This window comes from Talpa occidentalis, unplaced genomic scaffold (genome assembly GCF_014898055.3).
Source record: "Talpa occidentalis isolate TD23 unplaced genomic scaffold, MPIMG_talOcc4v2.1 talOcc4.3, whole genome shotgun sequence".
Lineage (NCBI taxonomy): Eukaryota > Metazoa > Chordata > Mammalia > Eulipotyphla > Talpidae > Talpa > Talpa occidentalis.
Window position 1 is genome coordinate 57,422,231 of NW_023603184.1, and position 21,605 is coordinate 57,443,835.

At 47.4% G+C, this 21,605-nt stretch overlaps 1 protein-coding gene across 1 annotated transcript; it reads left to right on the forward strand.

The window, feature by feature from the left end:
- Positions 1 to 521: 521 nt before the first annotated feature.
- Positions 522 to 20,215, forward strand: PTPN18 (protein tyrosine phosphatase non-receptor type 18). Its single transcript, XM_054699449.1, has 15 exons — positions 522 to 614; positions 1,363 to 1,471; positions 1,707 to 1,783; positions 1,857 to 1,952; positions 2,065 to 2,103; positions 11,205 to 11,273; positions 11,891 to 11,953; positions 12,139 to 12,284; positions 12,653 to 12,719; positions 12,805 to 12,882; positions 12,963 to 13,052; positions 13,277 to 13,368; positions 13,988 to 14,385; positions 14,686 to 14,760; positions 14,931 to 20,215. The coding sequence occupies exons 1-15, from the start codon at positions 522 to 524 to the stop codon at positions 14,996 to 14,998; spliced, it is 1,560 nt and encodes a 519-aa protein (XP_054555424.1). The 3' UTR covers positions 14,999 to 20,215.
- Positions 20,216 to 21,605: the final 1,390 nt, after the last annotated feature.

Consider the following 21,605-nt stretch of genomic DNA (forward strand, 5'->3'; position numbering starts at 1 on the left):
GGGGCCCGCCTGGCGCCCCGGTTCCAGCCGCTCTCCCAGAGCACAACAAGGAGGCGCCCCTGGAAACGCCCGGCGCGGGGGTGTCCACCCCCCGGCCCTGCGCAGGGCGCGGAGGCGCGGGTGTCCTCTCTCCGGTCCCTCCCGACTCCGGGCGCCGGGCGGACCCCCGCGGGTTCCCGAGGCCGGTGGGGAGCGGCCCCTCCGCGCGCTCGGGCCGTCGCGGTCCAGCTCCCGGCGCGGCGGGCCCCGGCGCCTCCCGGCCAGCGGGTCCGACGTGCTCCAGCCGCGGGCGCGGCGCCCCTAACCGGCTCCAGGGGCGCCCCGCTGCCCGGCCGCGCCCCGCCAGGCGGCCCCGGCCGCGGTCAGGGTCGGAGCGGCGGCGGGGGCCCCGGCTGCAGGGGCGCGGGCGAGGGGCGAGGCCGCGGCGGCTCCCATTGGCCGGCGGGGCGGGGCGGGGCGGCCAAGGCGTCCCCCGCGGGCCGGGTCGTCGGGGCGGACTCGGGGCGCGCGGCGGCCGCAGCATGAGCCGGAGCTGGGAGGCGGCGCGGAGCTTCGTGGAGCGGCTGGAGGCGCGGGGCGGCGGGGCGGGCGCGGGTCTCGCCGGCGAGTTCAGCGTGAGTGCGGGGCGTGGGGCGGCGGGGCGCGCCCTGCCCGGCCGCGGGGCTGCTGCCCGCTGCGCTCCGCCGCCTGGCCCTCGGCCCCGGCCCCGGGGCGGCTCCTGCCCGAGCTCGCGCTCCCCTCCGGCCCCTCTGCGGCGCCCTCGGGCCCGGCTCCGCCGCCCGCTAGAGCCGGGAGGCGAGTCCAGAAGTCGGGGAGCCGCGCCCTCGCGCTGCGGGCGCGGGCGCCGCTGGGGAACCGTCCCGCCCCGGGCGCCCCTAGGTCGCGGCCGCCGTCCAGGCAGGGCGCGGTTGCAGGAGAGGAACCGGGAGGCCCTGCAGGGAACGGGGTGGCCATGGCCCCGACGGAGCTGCCCCCCCGACCCCCCGGGGAAGGCGAACTTCAGTAGCCCAAGTGGCCGAAGGTTAAGCCACAGAAGCGGGCGGAGAGGCGCTCGGCTCCTGGGCGCTCGTCCTGAGGACCCCAGACACCCCCGGGCGGTGCGAGCCGGCGAGGGGTGCCGGTGGCGCGCTTAGGCGCCGCTGGCTGCAGGTGATGCGCCCTTAAATAGAGGAACTTAGGAAGCAGCTGTGGGAACTTTCCAGGCAGACATGGACGCAGGGGTGCGTCCTTGCAGTCATCCGGCCTGGTGCAGCCTGGGCATCTGCACGCACGGCTCCAGGCCAAGGGCCCTGCACCCCTGGGAATCCCACGGGGTCCCCGGGCTCTGACCGCCTCTTCTCTCCCTCCTCTGTCCTCCCTCAGGACATCCGGGCCCGCCAGATCTCCTGGAAGGCTGACAATGTGTACCCCGCCAACGCCGGCTGCCAGCCGGAAAATGTGAAGAAGAACCGCTATAAAGATGTGGTGCCTTGTGAGTTGGGGCAGGGGACCCCACCCCACGCCCAGGTGTCAGCACAGCCACTCCCCACTGTCCTCCAGCCCCTCTCCCGGAGCCGTGCTTGGTTCTGTCCCACCACCACCCCACAGCAGCCCCGGGGACACCTCGCTGGGCTTCCCGGGGAATCTCCCTGCTGCTGGCTTGTATCCAGGAGGCTGTTAGGACTTTGATGCTCCCCAACCATGCTTCTCTCCTTTCCCACCGGCAGATGATCAGACCCGGGTGATCCTCTCCCTGCTCCGGGAGGAGGGACACAGTGACTACATCAATGGCAACTTCATACGGGTCAGGCTGGGGATCCGGGAGGGGAAGAAGGGGGGGTGACTGTGATCTTGGTAGTAAACTCAACCTTCACCAGGGTACAGATGGCAGCCAGGCCTACATTGCCACACAGGGACCCCTGCCCAACACCTTGCTGGACTTCTGGCGTCTGGTCTGGGAATTTGGGGTCAAGGTCAGCTTCCGGGAAGGGTTAGGTGGGGCCAGCATTCTGAGCCCTTCCTTGGGCCTATTTCTCTCATCCCCTAAGCCAGATCACCTCCTCTCTCCTTACCCCTCTTCTCCAGGTGATCCTGATGGCTTGTCGCGAGGTGGAGAACGGGCAGGTAGGTGGCCTCACCCCCCCCCCCCGGAACGCACCTCCTTGTTCACGGAGGAAAGTGGAAAATGCTGCTAGCTGCCCCCCTGATTCCAGGATTCAAGGGTCCAATGTCTCAGTGACTCTGCTGAAGGATCTCTTTGTTCATCTTTTTCCTTTTGTTCATAGTACACCCCTCCAGGATTGGCATCCCCTCTCCTGCTGGTCTTCCAACCCCCTTCTGCACCAGCAGACCTTCAGGCCCTGTATTGTGGCTTCCAGCATAGCTTTTGTATCTCCACCTCTTCCCCTTGTTCACACTACTGCTTTGGCCTTTGCTGATAGACAGGCCAGGGACTGCTGTGCTTCAGGGCCTGGGCCTGGACAGTGCCTGCTGCCTGGGACATTTCTCCCCCTAGCTTCTTTCATCCCCACTTTCAGGTCTTTGCTCAACTGCTACTTCCTCAGTGAGATCTTCCTAGATCTCTCATGATTTCAAACTCCCAGGCCTCCCACCCTTCTCCTCAGTCCTCCCTTCTGCTACACAGTTCTTATCAACTTCTAACATACAAGATTTTTTATGAATGTATAATGTGCGTTATTGATTGTCCATCTCTGTGATTAAAAGAAAGTCCCATGAGGGCAGGGATCTTTGTTTTGCCTGTTAGCATAAATTAGTTCCTCAAAAAATGTCTGTCATCATGAAGGCAGTTCTTTCTGCATCTCCCGCTGTGAGGGTGGGGTGGAGTAAGTGTTGCCCTGAATGACTTTGGCTGGTCAATCTGTACAATCTGTAGTGGTGCCTTCTTGTTTGTGGTTTTGGAAACGTGGTTTCCTGCCCTCCCATCCCATCAGCCCAGCTGGAGTAAAGATGGGCGCACTTTACCTATTATGCTAAGTCTGCCCTGCTGTCTGTTTTTGTAAATAAAATGTATTGGAACACAGCTCACTCATTTGCTGCCATACTGTCTATGCCTGCTTTAATGCTAAAATGGCAGAGTTTAGTATTTGCAAGTTAAGTAGATTGTCAATATTTATTATCTGGCCCTGTATAGTAGAAGTTAGCCAGTGACTGAGCTAGAGATTTATCAATGTTCTATTTTTAAAAAACTAGCTTTAGTTTTTATTCATTTTCTTGTTTGTCATTTTCTATTTCATTAATTCCTTCTCTTTCTAATTTAATTTATTCTGCTTATTTTGGTTCAATTTACCCTTCAGTTTTTAGTTTCTGAAGCTTAGATCATTGGTTTGAGATTTTTCTTTTTTCATACACAAATATTTGATGTTACTCATTTTTCTATAAGCGCTGCTGTAGCTGTATCTCAAAAACTTGGTGTGATGTGTCTTCTTTTTCAATTAGTTCAAAATGTTCTCTAATTTCTCTGTTGAAACATGGTATTTGACCATGGCTGATTCAGTTTCCAAATATTATAGGAGGAGGTTAAGAGGGGGTTACCATGTATCTTCTTATTACTGCCTTTTAGTTAATGCCATTAACTAAATGATATTAGCTAATGTCCTTCTAAATGTCCTGAAATTTTTTTATGGCCATGAATATGTCTGTCTCGGTAATGTACACTCGAAAACACTGTATATTCTGCTTTATTGAGTGAGTGTTATATCAATTTGGTCTGTAAATATCTATTTGGTCAAATTTGGGCTGTGTCTTTTTTGAAACACTTTATTATCTCTTCTGTATTTACTGTATCATATATCTTTACTGATTTCTTTTCTCTAAATTTTCTATCAGTTGCTGAGAGAGGAGTGTTGAAATCTCCAGATGTATAATTGTCAGGACAGTTTGTCAATAGTATTTTTTTTCAATTATTATGTCAATTATAATGAGATTGCCAGTAGTACTATTCAAATCTTACTAGTCTCATTACTTTTTCTTAAGATTTATTTATGCATGCAAGAACTGGGGTACAGGCCAGAGGTGCGGGAGGGTGAGAGGATGTACCAGAGACAGAGTGGGGAACAGAACAGGCGGATTGACTGAAATACACTGCTGAGGGGAGCAGCAGGCCAGGCAGGAGAGGTTTGCTGCACCATCTGGGTTGCTCCCTGGCCGGAGATTGAACTCGAACTCGTGCTGCAGTGGCCGCGGATAGCTTCACAGTGTTGCGTCTTAACCTCTCGTGCCACCAGGGGTTACTTTTTTAATTTGCCTCATTACTTTTTTAATTTGCCTTATTATTTACTGAAAGAGGAGTGTTAAAATCACCAACTCTAACTTTGGATTTATCTATCAGTATTTCTCCTTTCAATTCTGTCCGTTTTTACTTGAGGTGTTTTAAAACCCCATAATGAGGGCATATGCAGTTAGGATTGCGTCTTCTTAATGACCCAATCCCTTCTCCAATATGTAATGTCTGTTTTTATCTCTGGTAATAATCCTTTTTTTCTGAAGCGCACTTTTATTAATGTAGCCACTTCAGTATTTTCAGAGTGTACTTGTCTTTTTCATTCTTTTGCTTTTTATCCATATTCATCTTTATTTTTAAAGTGAGCTTCCTATAGCTACAATCTCATGGGGACTTACTTTTTTATCTCCTCTGACAATTCCTGCCTTTAATTGGAACATTTAGCCTTTAATGTGATCATCAATAATGTTGGCTCTAAATCCACCATCTTGCAGGTTGTTTTCTATTTGTTCCATCAGTTTTTTCCCCTTTCTTCTTCTTTTCTGTCTTCTTTCAGGTTAAGAATTTATGAATCAATTTCATAGCCATTATTCACTTATTAGACATACCTCTTTGTGTTATGTGCTTTAGTGGGGGTCCACAATATATAATCTTTAATTGACACAAGCTGCATTCAAATAATTTTATGCCATTTCATGTAAAATGATGAGGACTTTTCAATCTTCTCTTTCAATGACTTATGTTATTATTACCATGTGTTTTAATTCTAAATATGAAATATATACCATAATACACTATTATTTTTGCTTTAGATTATAATTTAAGAAAAAACCAGTTTTATTGAGATGCAGTTCATCTGCTTAATTGTGCAATTTGGTTGTTTTTAGTACATTCCTAGGTTATACAACCATAACCACAATAAATTTTATTTTTATCACCCCATAAAGAAACCATGTTCTATTAGCACTCATTTCCTATTTGCCATCAACCTCTACCCTATGCAATCCGTAAACTGCTTTTAATCTCTAGATTTGCCTGTTTTGAACTTTTAATATAGGTGGAATCATATATTGTCTTTCTTGACTGTCTTCTTTCACTTACAATAATGTTTTTATTATGTTTATAAACATTGTAGCATATATCAGTATCAGCACTTCACTCCTTTTTCCTCATGAATAATATTCTATTTAATTTATTTGTTCATTTATTTAATTTATTAATAAGTTTGTAAGGCTTAAGCTATTTTCAGTTTTGGGATATTACAAATAACATTACTATGAACAGTCATGTTCATACACAAGAATTGTGTATGTTTCTATATCTCTTGGGTATATATCTAGAAGTAGAATTGTGGGGTCACATAATAACTTCATTTTTAACATTGTCAGAAATTGCCAAACTGTTTTCCACAATGGCTACATCATTTTAGGTTCTAACCAGAAATGTATAAGGGTTCCAGTTTCTTCACACCTTCACCAGTGCTTGTTATTACTTGCGTTTTATTATAGCCAACAGTAGGTTGGCTATAATACAAGCAAGCGGTGTTTCTCAAGTGCAGTAAGCTATACCTAACATAAAAACTACCATTTCAAATGTAGCATTCAGAGGTTTTAAGTATACTGACAATGTTATACAGCCATCATCACCATTTCCAGAACTTGTTCATCATCCCAAACAGAAACGCTCTACCCATGTAACAATTACTCCTGATTCCTCCTTGCCCAGCTTCTGGTAGTCTTCATTATGCTTTTGGTCTCAATTACTTTGCCTATTCTAAGTACCTCATATAGGTGGAATCATACAATATTTGTCCTTTTGTGTCTGGTTTATTTCACTCAAAATGTTTTCAAGGTGTGTGTGTGTGTGTGTGTGTGTGTGTGTATACACACACACATATATATATGCATGTATCAGAATTTCACTCTTTTTAAGGACAAATAATATTTTGTTGAATAATATTGCAATATAATTCATTATGTTTCACATGTATAGACAACATTTTGTTTCTCCATTCATCTTTTGGCAGATATTTGGGTTGTTTCTACCCTTTGGCTGTTGTGAATAATGGTGCTATGAATACTGAAATATAAACATCTGTTTTAAGCCCCTGTTTTCAATCATTTTGGTGTAGACCCAGAAGCAGAATTGTTGATTCATCTGGTGATTCTAAGTTTAGGTTTTTTTGTTGTCCACAGAGAGTGCACCATTTTACACTCTGACCAGTGATGCACAAAGGTTCCTCTTTCTCGGTACACTCACCAACACTTGTTTTTCTCTGGGGTTTTATTAGGTATCCTAATGGTGAGAAGTGGTATCTGGTCGTGGTTTTGGTTTGCATTTGCCTAATGAAATGAACATCTTTTCATGTGCTTATCTTCTTTGGACAAATGTCTATTCACATCCTTTGCCCATGTATTTTAGTTGCATTGTTTATCTCTTTATAATTGAGTTGTAAGAGTTCTGGGAAAAAGTCCCTTTCCGATATGATTGATCAATATTTTTCCCATTTTGTACACAGTCTTTCCAATTTTCTTGATAATGTTCTTTGAAGCATAACCACTTTTTAATTTTGTGAATTCTAGATTACCTGTTGTTTTGCTTGTGCTTTTGGTGTATCTAAGAAGTCACTTTTGGTTAAAAGTCATGAAGATTTACTCGTGTGTTTTCTTCTAAGTGTTTTATAGTTTTCTCGCTTACATCTTTGTCTGATCCATTTTTTTTTAAAGTTTAAAGATAGATTTTAATATAACATAAAATATATTAACTACCAAAATATATATCTAAAAAAGATGTACACAACCTCCATCGAGAAAATTATAAAATATTGAGAGATGCTAAAGAAGAGATAATCAATAAAAGCCATATTTTTAATTGGAAGACTCCATATTGCAAATGTGCCAATTCTCTCTATTTAATACATTCTTTTTTTTTTACATAATGAACACTTTGTATTTAAATTAGAATGTTTTACATTCTATTTAAAGTAGAATTTTTTTTAATTTAAATTTTATTTTTATATTCCCCATACAATTGCAACCCCCTTATTTTGACCCCAATCCCTCCTTTCCCCGCCCCCCCACCCCCCATAGAGTGTCTCTGGTTCATAGCTGTTTGTTGATTTTGATTTTTACTTTCTTATAGTTATTCTTTTTCCTGGTCTCTTATTTAAGTTTTCTAGATTCCTGCCATGAGTGAGACCATCCGGTATTTTTCTTTTTCTTTCTGGCTTATTTCGCTGAGCATGATCCATTTTGAGTTAGTTTTTTTATGTAATCTGAGGTTGGGGTCTGGATTCACTCTTTTGCATGTGGCTATCCCCTTGCCCCAGTACCATTTCTTGAAAAGATTGTGGTCCTGCTATACTGTTGAAAATCAATTGACCATTACATTTGTAAGAGTTTTCTTTTAGGGCTTTCAATTCTTTTTAGTTTATTTGTATATCTATCTTCATGCCAGTACTACATGACTTTAGTGATTGTAGCTTTGTAGTCATTTTTGAATTGGGAAATATGAGTCTTCTCCATAGTTGTTCTTTTTTCAAGATTGTTTTAGCTATTTTGGTCACTTACTGTGTAGAAAATAATTAACACAATAGGTATAATTGCTTCTGCTTAAAAAGGCCTTGCAAGGTTGACTCTTGGCTGAAACTTGGATTTCTAGTAAGAATGACTCACTATGCCTCAACCATCTATGCAAACAATGTGATTTTACAATGAATATCTGCTCTCCTTCTGGGATTCTAAAGTTTTGGTTCAGAGGGTGCTGACATACCACATAGAGTGCCCCAATAAAGACCCCGGGACATTCCACACGTGTCATCACAACTCATTGGTGGAGGTATTAAGCATATCCTGCACAACTCCACTGGGAGACAACCTTTGGATTCTGGCACCTTGTTTCCTCTAGACTTTGTTCTATGCACCTTTCCCTTTGCTCGTTGATAGTCTGTATCATTTCACTGCAGGTACAGCTCTGTGCAAGTTCTGTGAGTCTTCCAAGCAAATCACCAAACCTGAGGGTACTCTTGGGGGTCCAGGTCACCTTGTGTTTCCATCACTGTTAAGATCAGCTTGCCAATAGCTTCACAAAGCCTTGTTGGATTTAATACCAATTGTATTATACTGTATTTACCACTTTGGGGGTTCTTTCTGCCAATATTTTCTTCTGTACACAAAATAAATGGAAAGATACCGACGTCTGCCAATTTCCATTTATCGACGTCTGCATTTCTTTCAGCAATGTTCTGTAGTCTTGCACTTTTTGTTAAATTTATTCCTGAGTAGCTCATATTTTCTGATGCTCTTGTAAATGGAGTGATCATCTTTATTTCATTTTCAGTTTACTTATTGCAACAGGATGGTTTTCACTATATAGAAATACAGTTGGTTTCTCTGCATTGATCTTTTATCCTGCAACTTTGCTGAACTTGTTTGTTAGCTGTAATTCTAAGTTTGTGTGTGTGTGCGTTTTGTGTGTATTCTTTAGGGTTTTCTGTATATAACATCATGTCATCTCAAATTGAGATAGTTTTCTTCTCTCTTCCTCCCTCTCTGCCTCCCTCCTTCCTCTTTGCTATCTTCCTTTCTTTTTGTCCTTCCTCCCTTCTTTCCTTCATTTATTTTTTCCTAATTTCACTGACTAGAACTTCCAGTGCAAAATTGAACAGAAGTAGCAAGTAGAAATACCCTTGTCTTGTTCCTGATCTTAAAGGCAAAACAGTTAAGTCTTTCATCATTAAGTATGAGATTAGCTGACTTTTTTTTTTTTAATGTGGGGTTTTCTATGAGGCATTTACTTTCCATTTTTAGTTTTTTTTGCATTTTTTATAATGAAATGGTGTTGAATTTTATCCCAAAAAAATTGCATCTATTCAGATGATTGCATGTTTTTGTTTTATTTTCTATTAATATGGTTTATGCCATTATTGGTTCACATATTGAGTCATCCTTGCATTTTGGAGTTAATGCCAGCTGGTCATGATGTATATCATCTGTTGTCAGTATTTTGTCGAGGATTTCACTGATCTTCTGCTGTCTGTTAGACTGCTGTCTATATTCATGAAACGGTAGTTAGTAGCTTTATTTTCTAGTGATGTCTATGTCTGCTTTTGGTTCAAAGTAATACTCACTTTGTACTATACGCTGGGAAATGTTCTGCCTTCAGTTTTTTGGGAAAAGTTTGTGAAAGATTGGTATCAGTTCATCCTATGTTGGTAAAATTCACTAGATTATCTTTTCAAGATGTTAAAAAGGAAATATACCTTTTACATTTAGCCACTCATGTACTTTTCCTTTACTCTTATTTCTTTTTATAGATCTATACTCTACTAGTATCGTGTTCCTTTTGTCACTTATTTTGATATTTTTCACAATACAAGTTTGTTGGTGATACATTTTCTGAGCTTTTGTTTAAAAGCTGTTTATTTAAAATTTCAGCATTTTTAGGATGTCACATCACTGACTTTGTAGAGTTTCAGGCAAAATTCTGCTATCATTATATCTGCTTCTCAGTATGTACCTGTGGCTTCTCCTGCATGATGCTCTTAAGATTTTCTCTTCATCATTGTTTTCCAGCAATTTGATTATGATATGACTTGCATGACTCTGTTTCTTCTTACTGTGGTTCATAGATCCATTAAATTTGGAAAATTTTCCAGCTACCGTTTCTTCAAATAACATTTCTGTTCTCCCCTATTGTTCCTCTCCTCTGGAATCCAGGTTGGTGACTATATTTCCACAGATAATTGATTCTCTGTTCATCTTTTTCCCAATCATTTTCTCTTTTTTCATTTTGAATAGTTTCTATTGCTGTGTCTTTGTATTCACTGATCTTCTGTTGTCTGTTAGATTGTGAATTTTTCATTTAATATATTTTCTTTTTTCCTCTCTAGAAGTTTCAGTTAGGTATTTTTTCATATCTTTTACTTTTCATCATGTTCATGCTTTCTTTTGCATCTTTGAGTATATTAAAAAAACCATTTTAAGAGCTTTGTTTTCTTTCCTCATCTCGATCAGCTTTTTTTGTATTGAACGATTTTTCTCCTGGTTATGTGTCATATTTTCTTGCTTGTTTTTACACCTAGTAAATTTTTATGATTTCTTGATGCTTGGTATTTTGAATTTTACACAGGAATGCATTTAAATTTTTCTGCATGACAGTTGCTTTTGGACATTTGATCACTTTAAATTTTATTTGTAAGATTTCATAGGGGCAGTTTTACTGAAGACTCTAAGTCTAGAAGTAATTTCACTCTCTCTCATGTGTGGTCCTTCTAGTGAATGGCCCTTAAAAATCAGTCTGGTCTTACCACTCTGGATGGAGGAAATGTGGATTATTTCTGCCCCATTGTGAGCTCTAAGAAATGTTTCTTACACTCCTTTTTCTTTCATAGGATGTTACTTTTGCCTAGCCTTATGTTCCATGTGCTCAGATTATTATTCAGTTAAAGTCTCAATGAGACACTCATGCAGACTTCTTGGAGTTTTTGCTTTCTTTGCATAATTTTGTTCTTTTTAGGCTCTGCCTTTCAAATTCAGCTGCTTTGGCTGCCCTGAGCCATGATCTCTGGGTTTTCACTCAGTGGGGTCATTGGACTCTCCATGTCTTGCTACTGGTGAGGCTCTAAGCAGTGAGCAGGAGAACACAGGGTTTGATGTGTTTCCCTTTATGTAGTGATCTCAATCCTGCAATGCTTGTGGCCCAGTGTATGAAAATAGTGGCTCATATATCTTGAGCAATTTTTTAGTTGCTTACAGTGGGAGAATATTCTAGACTGGTTTCCTCTACACAGTCAGAAACTCAAGTCTATGTTTAGCTTGTGTATCATCTGCCACGGCTCTGCAGCTAGCCTCCATCATACCCACAGCTGCCTATGCTGCCTGCATCAGTGCCTGGGCTGTTCTGTTAGATGTGTGTGTGGATTGAGCTGGAACTCTAAAAAAGCAGAATCACTTCACTCCTGCCCTTTGTCTCTTGCCTCTTGCAGAAAAAGTGTGAGCGTTACTGGGCCCAAGAGCAAAAACCCCTACAGATCGGGCTCTTCTACATCACCCTGGTGAGCTGGGGCAGAGGTGGGAACAGCGTTTTATGGAGTCTTGGATGTTGTGGGAGGTTTCATGGAAGATTCTCAGAGCAGCAAGTTTTTGGGCTAGGCCTCAAAGGAAGAACGGTTTTCTGGCAGCTCTCTCACACTGAGGGAATTCTGGTAACAGCACGCAAACAGTTCCAACTCAATATATGCACTGCTTTTTGGATTTTAATTATCACCATGGTTATCTCTAATGTAAGTATGCCTGGTGAGGTTCTTAGAGTCCTTATTCTCTTACCATTTCCAATGAACCCAGGAAAACCTCTGACCTCAAGTCATACATACAGTAAATACAACAAAACTGTTCTGTTTTAGAACAAAATAAATCATTTAGTCACTGTAAATGAGCTTGTTTGGGCTTAAGAATAGTCATGTATGTTTCTTAACAGTTAAAGAATTAAGAATGGGGTTAAGAATAGTTTGTTTCTCCCCTTTGTCAAACGTGTACCTGATGAAAAGCATGAGGAATGACTGGGCTAACTGAATTTTTTTTTTTTAGCAAAAGTGCTTTATTTTCTGTGAATGTGTCTTTTGGCTTTGTGATCTTTGTTCTCCCTTTTCTTCCACTTGCCCCGCATCTTCAGAAAAAGGAGAAGTGGGTGAATGCGGACATTATTCTCAGGACTCTCCAAGTCACCTTCCAGAAGGTATCAAAAGGGGACGAGGAGGCTCCCACAGGGGAAGAAGTGTTTGCTGTCTGTTTTCTCACCAGTAAACTGGCATGTCTCCTGTTGTTATCTGTTGGAGTTAAAACTGAGTCTGACATGTAGTCGATAGTAAGTGTTGTTCTTTTTTTCTTTTTATATTCGCTGCCCCCTCTTCTGTGTTTCAGGAATCCCGACGTGTGTATCAGCTGCAGTATATGTCCTGGCCAGACAGAGGGGTGCCCAGCCACCCTGAGCATGTGCTCACCATGGTGGAGGAGGCACATCGCCTCCAAGGATCTGGCCCCTGCCCTCCCCTCTGTGTCCACTGCAGGTTTAGGAAATGGGTTTATCTGGGTCTGGTGTGGATTGGGGGAGAGGTTGACAGTGGGTGGGGGGAGAAATGCCTATGGGCAAGAGACAGGAAGAACAGTGAGGGCTTGGAGCAAGTCTTGCAGCTTGAGTGTCTGTTTCAAGAAACCCCGAGGCCACACTTGCTCACGCTGTATCTACTGAAATTATTAGCCTTTATTGCATGCAGACTGCCTGCTGGGGAGAAAGCACATAGTTGATCACAAATATATAAGCAGTTAAGAAGGGTTTCCTTTTAAATTATAATCCGGGAGTTCTGGGACTCAACCCTCAACTCCAATGCCCCATCCAAAAGGGATCATGACAGAGCTGGCTTTGCTCATTTATCAGCGCAGGCTGTGGTCGAACAGGTGTCCTGTGCACTGTGGATTATGTGAGGCAGCTGCTCCTGACCCAGGTATGATGAGGGCCTACCTGTGCACAAGGGCAGTGCAGGGTCCCTGCGCTTGAGTTCTGCTCACATGCCCTGTCTCTCTGCCCAGACAATCCCACCTAATTTCAGCCTCTTTGATGTGGTCCTCAACATGCGGACACAGCGGCCCTCCTTCGTGCAGACAGAGGTGGGAGCCTCAATCCCCTGCTGCTCTGAACCTGGCCCTCCTCCTCCAGTCCCTTCTTGACAATGCTCTTCCCTTACCAGGAGCAGTACAGGTTCCTGCACCACACAGTGTCTCAGATGTTCCTCTCAGCGCTCCAAAATGCCACCCCCCACAACCAGAACCTCAAGGAGGTATCAAGATCCCTTCCCACTCTCGTCCACCATCAACACCCTCAGAGATGCGGCCCCCGAGCAGAGGTCTGTAGTCACCATCACAGACTCCTCCAGGCCTACTGGAAGCAGGGACCGGCCCAGTGATTGCCACCTTGTCCTCCTCCGTTACCCCCTTCTCAGGCTGTCTCCTCCTGCTCTTCCCTGCTGAGCCCAGTGCCCACCCACCTCCTGTCTTTCCCCAGAATCGTGCTCCACTATATGAGGCCGGTTCCCCGCGGCCTCCTCCGGACCTTCTTGCCAACCCTCGCCCAATCGGCGGGGTGCTCAGGTACTAGCTGCAGCCCGTCCTTCCTTCCTGCTCACCCTGGAAACACCAGGCACCAAGTGTTCGCTTACTATGAGTTGGGCTCTGGGAAGGCTAGGGGGGACATGCTCATCTAGGGGATGCCCTGCCCTCTAGCTCCAGGGCCAGGCCTGCCTTCTACGTTGGCCCCTTTGCTGCTCTCCCAGACCTTAACTCAGCCCTCACTTTAGCAGGCCTCGAGTCAGGAGCTGCAGAGTGGACTCAGCCTTTGCAGCAGGTTTCAGCCCTAGTCCTGAGGCCTTCTCCTCTATTTTTTTTTAAAGATTTATTTATTTATGCATACAAGAGCTGGGGGACAGGCCAGAGGTGCGTGAGTGTGAGAGAGAGAGAGAAAGAGAGAGAGATTGAGGATTCACCAGAGACAAGAGCAGCGAGCAGAACAGGCAGATCTACTGAAATCCACTGCTGAGGGGTGCAGCGGGTGAGACAGGAGAGGTCTGCCGCGCCATGTGGGTAGCTCCCTGGCCAGCCTGGGGCTCGAACTCGTGCTGCAGAGGCTGTGGACAGCCTCACCGGTTGCATCTAAAGCTGGCGCATCCAGGGCGGCCCCCCTCCTCCTCTCTCCAGAAGCCACTGCCTCCTGTCTCAGCCCACACGCGTACCCGAAGCAGCGCCCAGCGCCCCCAGCCGTCCCCCGCGCCTGCCCCCAGCCCGCCGGGCGCCAGTCTCGGGAACCCCGACGCCGGCGCCCCCCGCCCTCGCACCCCCCCCCAGCCCGCGGGGCGGAGGGAGGAAGCGGCGGGTGCTCCCCGCCCCCCGCCCCCGCCCCCGCCCCCGCCCGCGGCCTCACTTCCTCCCGCCCGCAGGAGCCTCCCAGCGCCCGCGCAGGCCCCCGCCATGGACGACACCTACGCGTCGGTGCAGAAGCGCGGGGCCCCGGCGGCGGCGGCGCGGGCCGGGGGGAGGCGCTCTACAGCCAGGTCACCCCGCGCGCGCTGCGAGCGCCGGCGCGCGCGGGGGACGAGTCGGGGGCGCCGCCCAGCCGCGGTGCGTTGGGGCGCGCGGGGGAGGGGGGAAGGGGGAGGGGGGAAGGGGGAGTGGGGAAGGGGGCGGGGGGCGCTTACCAGCCGGGTCAGCGCCGGAAGGGGACCCCCGCCTCGGCCCGGCCGGTCACCCCCGAGCTGGCCAGACCCCGGCCACGCCCGCCGCGGGGCGCAGCTGGGGCTTCCGCGCGGAAGTGCCCCGGCCCGGCGCGCTGGGGTCCCCTCCGGGGCCGCCCCTCCCGCCGGCGCATCCCCCGGGGTGGCGGCGGGTCCCCGAGCTGATGGGGGCCTCTCCCGCCTGCAGTTCCCGCGGAGCGAACCCCGGCTGCAGCGAGTGCCTACGAGGATGTGGCGAACGGGGCGCCCAGCGGCGGGCTCGGTAAGTGACCCCCGAGTCTGGGCCTGGCTTTGAGGGAAGCCCGAGCTGGGGGCTTGGGGGTGTGGCCGAGCCCTCTGCGTGTGGCTGCGGTGAACCCGGAGGGCCGACCGCTATCGGCTGCCCCCCACACCCCCTCTTGGCGTGAGGCCCATGTGACCCTCCTCTCGCAGGCTTCAATCTGCGCATTGGAAAACCGAAGGGCCCGCGGGACCCCCCCGCCGAGTGGAGCCGGGTGTGAGTGCCGGCCGGCCATGTGTTCACCCGGGAGGCCTGCCTTGGAGCTGACGGCCATGTGCTACTGTGAACTGTTGGGACTGGGACCACCACGCCTGCATCAAAATAAAAGATTTGCAGGGTGGGAAATGTGGGAATTCTACCCCCGTGATTATAGCATTCAGGGCTTGAGGCTCGGGGAGGGCGCGAAGGCTGCTGAGGCTGCACCGCTGCAGAGGCGAGAATGACCATCAGGAAGGAGACCAGTCCCAAGGGACTGAGTGACACCCTTAGTTGTGAAGGGGAGGCCAGACAGGAGGACTGCTGGACAGTGTGATCCCCTCCCCCAACACACATAATGGACTAGTTCATTTTGTTTTCTGAGCTTCACTGACTGAAACACTTAGTACACAACGCAGCAAGATGGATGCATCTGGATAAAAACTGATTTCCCCCCACCCCCCAAACCCCCATTCAGACAGACCCAAGGCAGGCGTGACAGCTAAGCAGACTGATTTCTGACAGGTAGTAAGATCCCCAGATGGGCAGACAGACCCCTGTCTGGACAGGCAGATAGCCATAACCTGTAGATGGCCAGACCGTCAGTGGGACAGTCCACAAAGATAGGCTGAACAGCAGCCTGATACGTCATCTTCAACAAGAGACCATCAAAAAGATCAGCACCCTTCCCCAACTGGGCAGCCAGACAGCTACCAGCCAGATGAACCCCTAGCTGGAGAAATTTCAGACAGATAAAAACACCCAACTGAATGGAGACACATATTCTCTTAGACCCACCGCCAAATGCATACAGACTGACCTTTTAGTCAGACTCCCGACTAGACAGCTGGACTCCCAGAACCTTAACTGTACATACTCCCCAACCAGCCAGCCAGGCTCCCAGAGAGGCAGATAGGTAGACCTCCAGGCAGTCAACTGGCCAGACAGGCAAATAACCATCATAAACCAGACAGATACCCCCCTATCCAGACCATCTCCCAATTGGGTGTCCATGGCAGATCAGCAGATGCTTGAGACAGACCTCAGTGGATGAACCAGTCAGATAGTGAGATAGCTGGACCTTAAGCCAACTGGCTAGCTAGATCCCGAGCTGGGTACACAGCTCCCACACCACATGAACCCCATCTGAACAGGTGAATAAACAAGTCAGACCCTATTTAGACACATCTCCAACCAGACTGGCCCCTTGCTGTTCACACAGTGCCCTGGCAAGGCAGACCCCCAGCCCTTGAGCTAGACAGTAGATGCACAAAGCTTGGCAGACAAGTCAGCAGCCAATGAGACAGACCTCCATCCTCAGACAGATGGGCCTCTAGCCAGACAGACAGATGAACCTCCAAATAGACTCAGCTGAGAAAATGAACTCTAGATAGACTGACTCCACGTTTGATAAGACCCTCACAGAGGCCCTGGCTGCACAGGCATGCAGACCCCCAGACAGAGGGACTACATAGTCAGAAAATAGTTTCCCTATCCAATAGCGCTTCAAACTGGACTGCACCCCAGGTGGTCAAAAAAATTGAGTAAATTTACACTCCTGATCCCACTCTGTGTTCCCTCCCAATGTGGTCTTCCCAGTGATGTTTATCTGACAATGTCAGGTTCATCCAGGCAGACTCCCCCCAACGCAGTGCCCTCTCTAGGCTGTTGGAAAACTGTTTGTGTGGTGAACATGGACCACCAAGGCTTCCACCTCTCCTTGCCCAGCCATGTCCACGTCTCCCAGTATAATTACTGTGAAAATTCAGTGGAAGAGAGTATGAAGATGGTTCAGGACCTACCCTGTGCACAATAAATGTTAGCCCATAATCAGCTCTGAATTCAACAGAGGTCCCAAGACAAATCATTTGCCCCGTGAGTGTTGGTAAAGGATGATGCGGCTTGCCTTCCAGGACGTCATCTGTCCAGCGCTGTAAGGTGCACAAGAAGCCTCTCCAGCAGCAAGCGATCAAGAATGGCACAGAAACTCGGGCACTCCCCAGCTTAACTGGGAACAGGAAGCCAGCACCATCTCAAACTCTGAGATGAAAAGCTGGAGCCCACCTTGATGGAAAGAGGCAGGAGGGTTGTAGAGGGCGATCACTTACTGTGTTAATCAAGTTCAAAGCCAGAAACATTAAGTTCATTTGACTCCAGAGACCAAAGGAGAGAAGTGTGGGGTGATGGAGGAAGAGAGGGCCCCTTCCTGAGCAGGGAGGGCAAAGCCCGCGAGTGAGCACTGATCTGAGGTCTGCCTGGGCTGCTACCCACTTAGCCCAGTTTCCTACTAGAAGCCATGACTGTGGGAGGGCAGTGGACAGACAGGTGAGATATTTGAGGGAGTAGGTTTGGGACTAAGCCTTTTGCAATCCTTAGCTTCGCCTTCCAGATAAAATAAGGAGCAGGGCTGGAACGGAAGAGAGCAGTCCTGGTGACAGCTGAAGGGGAGGTGCCAGCAAAAGGGATCATGGGCTGGTGAGGTGGAGAATGTGGGTGCATACCGTGTTGGCTTTTTGTATATTTAATTCATTTGATCTGTAGAATGATATATGTAGGTAGACCCTGTCATTGCATTCGTTTTACAGATGAAAGGGAGCCTCTGAAAAGTCTGCTGTTAATTTGAGATTTAAAGCCAGAACTAGGTCTCACTGCTCAGTGGTGAAGAAATACATGGCTTCGCATGAAAGAGGCTCTAAGTTAGGAAATGAAGAGAAAGCTGGCTTCCCCTGGTGCATATGTACACATGGACTGAGGTGTTAGCCATCAGAGCAACCCCACAATGGAGGTGACCTTGCTATCCCCACTTTACACTCATAAACACAGTGTCCGCAAGCATCAGCTAATGTTTCTTTAAACTAAGTAGACCTGGGGCCTCGCTGGTGGCGCAGTGGTTAAAGACAGAGCTATCAAGCTGTCACCAGCCACTGAGCATGAGTTCGATCCCCTGCCGCCCAGGAGCAACCCACATAATGCAGCAGACCTATCTCGCCCACTTCTCCCCTCAGCAGTGTATTTCGGTCTATCTGCCTGTTCTGCTCCCCACTCTGTCTCTGGTGAATCCTCTCATCAACCCCACCTTGTGCCTCTGGTCTGCACCCCAGTTCTTGTATGCATAAATAAATAGATTTTTTTTTTTAAAAAAAAAACTATACCTGTGTGTGGAGTAGTAGTTAACTTGGACTCAGTCACTTACTAGTTGTGCAGAACTGGGCAAGAGACGAGGAATGACAGAGTGAGTCTTCTGGGCAAGGTTCTTAACTTCTCTCTGGTCCAATTTTCTCATCTATAAAATAAGGCAATGAAGTTACCTTTATCATAGGATTCTGCACAAGAGTGAATCTAGATTTTCATCACATACATGGAAAGTAAGAAATCTCAGTTTTCAGGGGTCACCCCCCAGAATAAAACAATATGCTTGGAATGATAATATAAAAAACTACCTAAGACATAAATAAGTGAAAATAAAATTGATTACACATTTTCCTACTGAAAGCCTAGGATTCTATCCAGTCTAGTGTTTTAAATCAGTGGGCAGAAAATGGTTTATTTAACATAGGTTATTGAGGTAATTAAGTAGTCGTTTAGGGGGGAAAAGATTTGAAGTACACATACCTTTTATAGCAGGATAAATGCGACAGATTTAGATGTAATGTGTTAAACCGTAGACAGAAAAAATTATGGGAAAGTCTCTTTATAATCTTGGACAGCACAGCCCTTGCTACTATGGAATAACAAATCAGAAGCCCAAGAGAAATACAGGGAAATTTTAATGCACAGAATATCTCACTCTCACAAAAATCGTTATAGGCATAGTCAGAAAATTAATGACAAACTTGAAAAACACAACTGAGATGCAACAAAACATTAATTTTCTGAGATGTAAAAAGTTCTTATTAGTCAAAAAGGAAAGGCCAAAAACTGTAAAAATATGCAAAGAAGTCCTACCTTATACATAAAAAGATAAAAAAGTTAGGATTACATTGAGATATCATTTTCACTTAGAATAGCAAAAATCAAAAGTAACACAATATGTTGACTAAGATGTGAGGAAACATTTTCTCATATATGGCTAGTGGGCATATATATTCATACAACCTATGTGAAAAGCATTTTATCATATCTATTAAAATTTAAAATGCACATACTCTGTCAGAAATTTCATTTCTAGGCATTTCTCTTGCATGGAAACTCCCAAATGACTATTACACTGGGTTATTCGCTGTAGCACTGTCTGAAGTAGCAGAAGACTGGAAACACTTCACATGTTCGTGGTGGGGGTAAATAAATTCTGTGATGGAATATTATGCAGCGGTTAAAAAGGGCAGCAGTGGGCCTCCCTGGAGGCACAAGGGGTTTAGACACAACCTATGGGGCTGTCCGAGGCCTCTGCAGTGAGGGTTTGATCCCCAGCCAGGCAGCTACCCACACGGTGCAACAGACCGCTCCTGACTCGCCCACTGCTCCCCTGAGCAGTGTATTTCATCAGTCTGCCTGTTCTGTTCCCCACTCTGTCTCTGGTGAATCCCCTCAACCCCCACACCTCTGACCTACCCCGGCTCTTGTATGCATAAATAATCTTTAAAAAAAAAAAAAGGGCAGGGGAAGAAGGAATGAAGACACCTATGCCCTGGTGTGGCCAAATCTCCAGATTGAAGAATGAAAAACATAAATAGTGGTTATGTTAAAAATAATTTGTGTGAACATATATAAATGTGTTTTTCCTTGGGTTTGCCTAAAGCATCTTTGAAAAAAGCACAAGAAAATTGAGAGCGCACAAAAGGCCTGGGGGCCCTGTCCCCTAGACCCCAAGCTGTGCTTGGCCAGCACAGCATTTATCTTGCTGTCCCTGCCACCCTCCTCTCCCCAGCATTTGTGCTGACGTGCCATTCTCCAGTTCCTCCTGTGCCTCGTGCTGGCAGCTCCCGGTGTCAGCACTGTCCTACCCTACTCTTGAGTGAAGTCTGCCTTCCTGCTGCCTCCCCCTGGCTACATCCTTCATCCACCAGAAGAGATTTGGGATGAACTATCTCCCCTTCCTCCAGGAGTGAGAGGGTGATATAAGAACAGCCACTGCCCTCAGGGTATATTTTCCGTCAGCTCACAGAGCTTTCTTTGGAAGATTGAACTTCAGTGACCACAATGAGAGCTGTCCTGACCACAGCCTTGACCAGCTGCCCGCCTTCTCGCCCCTGACTGTACTTCACTGTCCTCCCAACCGCCCAAACAGCCGTTTGCCGGGAACCCTTTTCTTTTTTTTTTTTTTTCTGTTTTTATTTTTATTTATTTATTTGTTTGTTTGTTTGTTTTGTTTATACATGCACTGGGTACAGTCAGAAGCACGGGAGGGTGAGAAAATTCACCGGAGCCAGAGCAGGGAGCAGAGCAGGCAGAAGGACCGAAGCACACTGCTGAGGGGAGCAGCGGGCGGCAGGAGAGGTCTGCGTGCCATGTGGGACCCTCCTCTGGTGGCCGGGGAGCAGCCGGGGATCGAACCGGCGCTGCAGAGGCTGTGGGCAGCTTCGCAACCCAGCGCTCAACCGCTGCACCACCGGGGAGGCCCCGGGAACCCTTTTCTTGCTCTGCATCTGTCGCCTGCTTCCTGTGCCAGGCACGGCTCCACCCCATTCCTTTGCTTCCTCAAATGCTGACTGTTGTCTGCTCTCTCCCTTCTTCCTGCCACTGTGAAACAACTGCTAGTAATGACCACTGTGTCCTCCGCGATGCTAGACCCCAGGCCTGCTGCACTCATCAGTCACCAACATTTGACTCTCCCGGGAACTCTCGGCTGGTTTGGATGTGTGGATGCCACACTCACCTCGTTCCACGCTTCCACGGTTTGCTCTCCACCTCCCTGACCAAGGAGTGGTTCTGGGCCCGCTTCTCTATGCAAAAAAGCAACACCCATCACTCGCCCCCGCCCCTCGTGATTGGTGCAGCTATAGACTGAATTCCTTTGAAACACTGACAACTCCAAATTCTTCATCTCTGGCTTAAATATAGAGCACGGAACTCCAAATCTCAACATTTCCATTTGAACACCCCAAACTAAATATTTCAAAAACGTCCTTTGGCCTCCCCGGTGGCGCGGCTGGTAGAACGCAGCGCTGTGGAGCTGTCCGCACCCTCAGCAGCGCTGGTTCGATTCCCCAGCGGGCCAGCGAGGGTCCCACATGGCACAGCCGACCTCTCCTGTCTCACCCGCTGCTCCCCTCAGCAGTGTATTTCGGTCTGTCTGCCTGTTCTGTTCCCCGCTCTCTCTGGCGAATCTTCACCCCCCACACCTCTGGCCTGTACCCCAAGCTCTTGTATAAATAAATAAATCTTAAAAAAAAATTGAAGTCCTTGATCTTCCTCCTGGCACTGAGATGGAAAAGAAGTGTAGGACAACCCCCTGGTCCACGTCCTCTGTTCCACATGTTGGAGGTGTCCACTGTGTCTGTCTCTCAGGTAAGCTGATGCCAGAGCAGAGTCCTACCAGCACAGTATTTCCAGAATCTACCTACCACCTGCCCCGGAGAGTCGTTCCTCCTGGACAACGCAGGGGCCTTCCTACCCCAGTCTTCCTGCTCCCACCTCGCTTCCCAAAGTCTGTTCTCACACAGAACCCCTCTGAGTGAAATCAGGTTAGGAAA

Coding starts and splice junctions, on each gene's coding strand:
- PTPN18 (XM_054699449.1), top strand. CDS start 522: ATGAGCCGGAGCTGGGAGGCGGCGCGGAGCTTCGTGGAGCGGCTGGAG. Junction 12,285..12,652: donor CCCCTCTGTGTCCACTGCAG/GTTTAGGAAATG, acceptor CTCATTTATCAG/CGCAGGCTGTGGTCGAACAG. Junction 13,369..13,987: donor GGCGGGGTGCTCAGGTACTA/GCTGCAGCCCGT, acceptor CTCCTGTCTCAG/CCCACACGCGTACCCGAAGC.